At 44.0% G+C, this 8353-nt stretch overlaps 1 protein-coding gene across 1 annotated transcript; it reads right to left on the reverse strand.

The window, feature by feature from the left end:
• Positions 1-5133: 5133 nt before the first annotated feature.
• LOC119327559 (uncharacterized membrane protein YMR155W-like) lies at positions 5134-7105 on the reverse strand. The gene has a single exon (XM_037600652.1). It carries the CDS (start codon positions 7071-7073, stop codon positions 5259-5261), a length of 1815 nt encoding a protein of 604 aa, XP_037456549.1. The 5' UTR covers positions 7074-7105; the 3' UTR covers positions 5134-5258.
• Between the last annotated feature and the right edge of the window lie 1248 nt (positions 7106-8353).

The following is an 8353-nucleotide window of genomic DNA, read 5'->3' on the forward strand; positions in this document are numbered from 1 at the left end:
GCTTGTCATCTTTACGGTTTACTGCCTTCAGCTGAGAGCTGGGTGCTGGAGTAATAAGATTGTGAGGAACAGAGGAAGCAGGGTACTGCAACAGAATCTGTGGAAGCTGCGTAGCAAATGTTACATTTGTAGTGATTTTCTACAGTCGCTACCAAGCACTAGACGTTGGTGCGGTGATTGAGACTGCGAGTAAACCAAACAGAAACCTACTGTACAATGTGAAATATAACTTTCCCGCCAAAAACAATGATAACGTGGAATGCAACTTGGTAGCCACTTTGGTTTTGGGCCGCATTAACTAATTAAAGCAACTCATAGATTAACAGGGTGTGGTGGGTGTTCTTACTAGGATGTTTCCAAAAGCAAGCTCATGGTGTCATATAGTAGTATCATTTTTTTGGCGGGCAAAGTTGTATCTTGTATTTCATATTCAGGATTGCTGACCACATGGTGTATGTGGTGAGCAATCTTAAAACAAATATTGTCGGTTGCTATTTGGGTTATTCGCGCTAACCAGATGGAGCGCACATCAGGTGTGTAGCATCAGGCAATTCCCATTGCAAGCCTCGATAGTCTACCAACCACGACCCATCAAATATCACGCACCATGAAGCCAAGGAGTCTTCTTCTTCAGTGGTAGGCCCTGTGTTGAGTAGGCAAAAAAAATTTGGAACCCTATGCAAGCTCTAAAATAAATAAGGCCTACCTCCGAGTGGTAAATCTATAAATATGTGTCAACACACAAAAACAAATATTACCAATGACTCGTTATGCGGGAAGATCTGATTTCTACAACCCTCTGAATTGTCGGTGGTGGATTGTAAGTGTTGAATGGAGAACGGGATGTAATCAGACTAATGAACTTGTGTCATTCATTGATCATCAGATTGACATTTATACAAGGCTCCTTAGCTTCAAACTATAGTGTGTTGGATGCCTTGTGATCTTTGCTTTTGAGCTATAGAAATTGTTTTATCTAGCTCGGTGTTATGTCTGTTATCTTTGGTTTATAAGACTATTTTTGATCTCTCTTGACTTTATCAATTTAAAGTCGGGCACTGCTATCGCTTAAAAAAGGCACACCACCTTTCCAATTCATCAACTAGAATCAAGTGGCTGCACGGAAAATCCATCATGCGAGGCACGGAGCATTAAATTAGAATAAACCAAACCTAATCGTATCTCCAAGCATTCGTTGTGTCTGGGTACTCTACCCCCAAATGTCTTCGGAGATCTCAATTCCAGTTGCTCAATAATTGATCATATCCATGCTTGCAGTTCGCATGTCTTTATGGTAGTAGTATTTAGTTAATTGCTAGCTTGGTTATAGCTGTCAATGGCCCCTAGATAATTCTTTCCAACGTGCAGCTCGAGCGTAAGATACCCATTTGACTACTTCTGACACAGGAATTTTGACACGGAATGCATATACAGGTCCCATGTAATCCTACCCAAAAAATGGATTAAGCCACATAAGTTTCTTGCACACACAATTGCAACTTCACTTGATAGGACATTCGCAGGGGCATGTAATTGCGTGGGCACTCACTTGCCAAGCTCTGCCGTCCGCTCGATTTCCCTTGCGAAAGCGTGTGGTAACTTTGACCTCGGGGAAGGAAGTTGTCTGAAAACATATTCTCGATAACTTGTGTGTAAATAGTGTGGTAATATATGGACCACAAGCGTGGTAATTCACGCACAAACACCACAGTAACTTTATTCTAAAGAAAGTTGTTGAAAACGTACCACATAACTCATGTATAAATAACATGATAATATACGCACATCCAAGCTGATAATTTACTTAGCCCATGCCTGGTATTTATTTGTAGAAAAAAAGTTGTCAGAATATATCAAAATCGTATCTAGTTTCGTAGGCCTCACAGAGATGGAGTTTTTATGTGAAAACAATTTTTTGATGGATTGACGGTTTGAGCTATAAAATATTTTAAAGTTTCAAAATATGAAGAATTTAGAATGGCATCAACTTTTCCCCCTCTAATGCATGCACACATGTACATGTGAAGAGAAGATTGGAGGATCTATTTTTGTGCTCGGTAATTTATGTGTAAACAGCATAATAATTTATGCACAACCCGTGTAGCACGCGCGTGGTAACTTTTTACCTGAAGAAAAAGTTGTGGAAGCATACCAACATGGGATTTCGTTTCGATGATCTCGTCGCGATGAATTTTTTACATGGAAACGGATTTTCAATCAGAGCGATGATTTGAGCTACCAAACATTTTGAATTTTGATTTTTGAAAGAATCTTTGATGACATCAGCTCATCAAATTTGTCTTACATGCATGCACTTACTTTTGGAGGTACACATACATGCATTGCTTTTCCTTGGACCACGGCAGCCACATTAAGAAAAAGGAAAGGAGGAGCTCACGAATCTGAAAATCGTTCGGATTTGTTGCTTATAAACATAAAGTTTGGTAGTTATCACACTCCTTACACATATTATAGGACTATACTTTTCAGTTTTCACCATCAGTAGAAGTTTTATGACTTAATGCAACACTTCTCTAAATCAGAAGATGTACTATATTTAAACTTTTAAACATTATTATATTGCAATATATTTTGGGGCTTGGCGTGCTTGTCAAAGTTCTAATCAATTCTCTTGGATTATGTTTGATTTTTTATGGAGAGAAAATACAACAGTTATAATAATGATTCTTATGTGATATAAATATAATAAACAAAAATTAAGAAAACTTAATGCCTTCTAAGTGTATGTACTTTCAATAAGAATTTCAATCAAAAAATAATAAATGGTGAAGATATTGCCCGCTCATGACACGGTCTAAGCTAATTATGACTAAGTTCACGATTAAATGTTGTATCTCACAGCTCACGGTGATAGTCGGGATCTTTTTTTTTCTGAAGGGGTGATCTAGAGCTAAGCAATAAACTTGCTAGCAGCCATCAAATCTGAATAATAATGTAGCTTAGCCGCGGTCTGGATTTAAATACATGTGCCATGTGAAGACACTAGCCAGCCACACACTTGCCAGCTGAATAGAAAAGGTACATTTTGTGGGTGAATAAAAATGTTCTACCTATAACTTACGCTAATATCTGACTGATAAATTTATGTGTGTATCATCACGTAGCTGTCATACTTGATGTGTTTCATCGCTTGCTCATCGGACAAGACACCATCGTACAACTACAGAAACTCCTACAAAATGAAGTCGTCTCGTCGTGCCGCCAATCAAGATTAGGCACATCACATTCCCAAGTCAACGAGAATCAAGTGGCTGGACATACATAAAATACATCATGTAAGGCACGGAGCATTAAACTATGATAAACCAAACATATAATCATACCTCCCAAGCGCTCGTTCTACCTCAGTATTCTATCCCCAATATCGTTGGAAATCTCAGTTCCTGTTTGCTCAATAATTGATGGTATCCATGCTCTTGCAGTTTAATCACACGGTTGTAGTATTATTTAGGCCAGTACTTCTCGCTAGCTTGGCTAAAGCTGTCTTCAACCCCTAAATAATCCTTCCCACGTGCTCGTCGAGCATAAGAAACTTATTTGACTATTTGGAACATTGAAATTTTGACACAACAGGATATATCCCACGTAATGTCATCATGACCTTTGTTTTTCGGGTTCCACTTCAGTACATCCCTCTTAATTGAATCAATGGTGAAGAAAAACATACCCTTCACATAAGAGGGTATAATCACTGTTGTCAACAAGTCCGTCAACTTTCCACCGTGTCTGATGTGCGTTCTGCTTGGTTGTCTCATAATGCTGCTCGATGTAGAGAACACATAACATGGAGACTAGATGATGCGCTGTGCGTTGCAACGGAATCAGTTGCAATATATTTCGAGAAATTTGATTGTATGAAAAATGAATATTCGAATTGATATTATATGAACTAAAAAAGTACATATTAGATATAGTATTTGATTTTGTATAGCTGAGTATTTGATTTTGTATAGCTCAAAATAATTATTAAATATAAGAATATAATGAAAACTTCTCAAATGCATGTAGTGCACCTTTGATGATGTGACATGTGTGGTGAGGTGGAATTTTTGCTTGGGGTCAATCAATAATATATTTTTCACATGCGGTTGCCCTTTCATGATATGACACGTGTGCATGTTAAGATATTAGAAATACACCTCATATAGAAATAGTGAGGATTAAGTAAATAGTATATAGGATTCACCAGGAAACTACATGCCTACCCATACATGTGCATCTGCATCTCTCGGTCAAGGTTGAGCACAAGGCTAAGTGGCGGTGTGGAAGCTAACACCATCGATGCAACCTCCAAAGAAACCATATCCGACAGTGGTGCAGGTGCCGAGGAGACGGCAACTGCGAGCAACAACAAGCACCAGAGCCCTCTTGCACTAAGGATCATGGTTTTCACTTTCAGTGAGATTTCAGCGAAATTCATTGAATTTCAGTAGACACTGAAATATTATGTTTCAGCCAAAAAATTTCAGCAATTTCAGTACAACACAAGAATTCAAATATTTTTCAATATATTTTTTCAAATTTTCAAATTTTCAATTGAATTCAAGTGAATATTTCGGTCATTTGGCTGAAATGCAAACTGAAATAACTGAAATTTAGTGAATTTCAGTGATTTTGATTGGTGAAATTTTGCTGAAACTGAAATTGAAAACCATGCACGGGATACCTCAAGCTAGGGATGACATGTTTCTTAGCTATAAAACCTAAAAATAATAAAAAATATTTTTATGGCAAACAAACGAATAACAATTTTGCTATGTCTCAGTCGACCTAGACTTCGTTATGTCTCAGTCAATAGTATCTTTCTTTGATTTTGCATGGAGATTCGTGCAAAAATGCTTTTCATTTTTTCTTTTTTCTTTTTACATACTATACCACTTTACTTAGACTTGGTGACCTAGCCACACCCAACGTATAAATGTTTTGAGCGCTTCGTAGAAGTTGTGGAAAAAAATCAATGCGCCAAGAAAAGATATTTTGAAATCATTTTGGAGTGCTGTCACACCCCATCCCGTGCACCGATCTTCATGATGATCCTGTCACGATCTTTGCTAGAATTATTTGCAGTCACATGCATGCCTGGTCGTACCATACTAAGAAGAGTCTTTGCCGTGGAAAGTTGGAAACCGTATTACCACATTAATTTGACAGAGAGTAACATCAGAAACAGTACAGGTTCATCCACATCTTCTCTAAACTAAGTACTATTGTTTTAATCGAACGAAATTAGTTAGTTATCACTTGAACTCGTCATTGTTGACCTCCTGCAGTTTCTTGTTCTTCCCCTGCTTCTTTGCCTCGTCCTCCTCTGTAACGACGCTGCCCTCCACCGTCTCCCCTCCTTGATAATCGGCGGCTGCGACGACGGGCGCCACCTTGAACTTGGCATAGATGTCACCCTTGTAGAAGTTTCTGGTCCTCCACACGAGCACGAGCGAGACGAGCGCGCCGGCGAGCGTGACCCCCGTGATGATGAGGAACGCGTGCTTGAAGCACATCACCCCCTTGCAGATCTTGTCGCCGACGGCGGCGGCGTGCCCGCCGTGCTGCCTGGCGGCCTCGGCGTCGTACATGCGGCCGGCGATGCGCACGTTGAGCACGTAGGCGCCGATGGGACTGGCCGCGGAGCCGAAGTTGAAGAGCGTGGAGTAGTACTTGAGGCCGAAGACCTCGGAGATGATGGAGAAGAGCAGCGGCCACTGCGCGCCGAAGCAGAAACCAAGTATCACCGACGCGGCGTAGAGGGACTGCGGCACGCCGAAGGCGATCAGGAGGTGGCCGACGCAGGAGAAGAGGAGCACGGCCGTGAGTGCCAGCGGCCGCGGGAACCTGTACCGGGCAACGAAGAACTCAGACATGTAGCCGGCGCCAACTCGGCCGGCGTAGTTCCAGATGCTGATGAGGGAGACGAAGGTGTTGATGCTCTTGTGCGGGTAGCCCAGCGACTGGCCGATCTGCGCCATGTTGTCGATGGCCGTGAGCGTGCCGCCGATGCCGAACACCGACACGACGAAGAGCACCAGCATCTCCACGCTCACCAGCGCCTGCATGATGGTGTAGTCCTCCCCCAGCGCCGGCGGCTTGAACATGTTGGTGAGGCAGCCCTTCATACCACACGACGGCTCGTCGTCCTCTTTCTTCGTGCTTGCTGCAGCTGGTTCCTCGACGGCGATGGCCGGCGGCTGCTGGAGAGACTCCTCGAGCTGGGAGACGGCGGCGTACTCCTCCTTGATGACGACGCCGAGGGGGAGGAAGAGGATGAGGAGGAGCACGGTGGCGCCGACGGCGTAGGCGGCGTGGGAGAAGCTGGGCACCTGCTTCTGCACCACGATCATGACGAGGAGGTAGGTGGCGAGCGCGATGGAGATGTAGAGGAAGCAGAAGAAGGGCTTGCTGTTGGGCTCATCGCCCTCGGCGCGTCGCCGGTAGGGCAGGACGCGGATGGTGTGGACGAAGAAGATGTAGACGGCGGCGGGGAGCCATGCGATGAGGAGGACGAGGGACTTGGCGTCATCGCCGTAGATGGCGAGGTAGAGCTGCGTGTAGATGGCGCCGCTGAGGCCGACGAAGCCCTTGAGCAGGCCGATGACGATGCCGCGGCTCTCGGGGAAGTTCTTGACGCAGGCGACGAGCGCGCCGGTGTTGGAGAAGGTGAGCGCGTTGGCGCCGACGCACATGTAGATGCACATGAGCCAGACGGGCGGCGCCGCCGTGCGCTCAGTCAGCGCTAGGTACACCATGAGGTACCCCGCCAAATTCATGCCGGCGCCGATGAGGAGCACGGCCCAGGTGGGCGCCACCTGCTGCACCAGGCCGGAGACGACGCCGACGTTGGTGCCCAGGTCCTTGAAGAAGCCGAGCGTGTTGAGCGTCTGCTGGTTGTACCCCAGCACGGACCGGAGCTCCTTGGAGTAGAGCGCGAAGATGTAGGTCGACCCGGACGCCGCCATCACCACCATGGACGCGAACACCACGTACCACCGGCTGCGCAGCACCCGCCCCACGAACGCCGGGGTGCACATCACTGCCGCAGCCCCCTCGCCGCCGGCCATTTCTGAGAATTGGTGATAGAAAGATAGGTACAACACCAAGTGTGAGCTCTGCTACTTATAGCGACGTGACGACTAGTGTGTACCAGTTGACTAGTATTCTTGCCATGGCATGATGGTAAGCAGTTCATGGACCGAGAGAGACAGCTATGACCAATGGGGCAACCAAAAGATTTGGAGAAATGACAAGTACACCGCAAGGTGTAGCTGGTATAGTGGACTTTCGGTCAAGTTGCCGAGATTTGATTGGATGCTACTGCATCTGGTGTTCACCGGCAAGCTCAAGAGAGGGTATTTTACCATGTCCATATGGGCAGCATTGTGTGAGGATTAGTGGCGGCTAAGGTGTGTGGATGTGGACTAAATCCAGCACCGCCGGCACAGCATGGAGTTGACCAAAGACTATTTGGCCTATACCCCGTTGCTTTCAGTTGGCCAACTTTTTCTTCCGTCCCTCCCTGCGTTTTGGAATTAACCATGTGAAACGGCCTGCCTAAGACAAATTCAAGGTGACCAACATAAAATAAATGCTACTTTAGTTATGGTTGAAATTTGACATTGACTACCAAAGTGTCAGTGCGATTAACTGTAGCAGATCCAAAATAGGCTAGTAATACATGTTCACAAACTTGAAGAAAACATCACCCTCGTTTTTGGTATATATACCTCTAAAAGTATGTTAGATTTCACTGAAAATTTATTCATCTTATTTCATTTGCATGAGGTGAATGGGGGACTAAGGGGTTTTCTGCAAAGTGTGAATCTAAGTGGTGGGGTCTTTGTGCAAAAGTAGCAGAGCTTACCTTGCGTTCGCTTGATGCAGATCGAATGAAAAATAAATAATGGATGACAAACAAACCACCATCATCAAGAACGAGGTCTCTTATAGGAGTAGAGATTGGAGTATCTAAAATAAGATATTATTAGCTGACAAATAACAACCTTGTGTGTTGGTGGTATGATCATTTCCTGTTAAAGAAATAACTTCCCCAGCTTGTCATCGTCAAAAATCCGATATGATAAATCACCAAGGACTAACATGAGCCATTGAAGATGCTATTAACCAACACTTGCTATATAACACGACATAAAATGCAGTTTTTTTTTGCGGGAACGAACTTATATATGAGGTTGGATAATCAATTTTTCTATGATATTACTTTGTACCAATATATTCTGTCGTCTGAAAATGTATGTGCTCTAAATAATTAAAGGAGTATCTTACGCTCGAGGTGCACGTGGGAAGGATTATTAAGGGGGCATAGACAGCTCTAGCACGGCTA

Source organism: Triticum dicoccoides, chromosome 7A, assembly GCF_002162155.2.
Source record: "Triticum dicoccoides isolate Atlit2015 ecotype Zavitan chromosome 7A, WEW_v2.0, whole genome shotgun sequence".
Taxonomy (NCBI): Eukaryota; Viridiplantae; Streptophyta; class Magnoliopsida; order Poales; family Poaceae; genus Triticum; species Triticum dicoccoides.

Bases quoted from the DNA above. Each gene is read 5' to 3' on its own strand.
- LOC119327559 (XM_037600652.1), bottom strand. From the start codon at position 7,073: ATGGCCGGCGGCGAGGGGGCTGCGGCAGTGATGTGCACCCCGGCGTTC.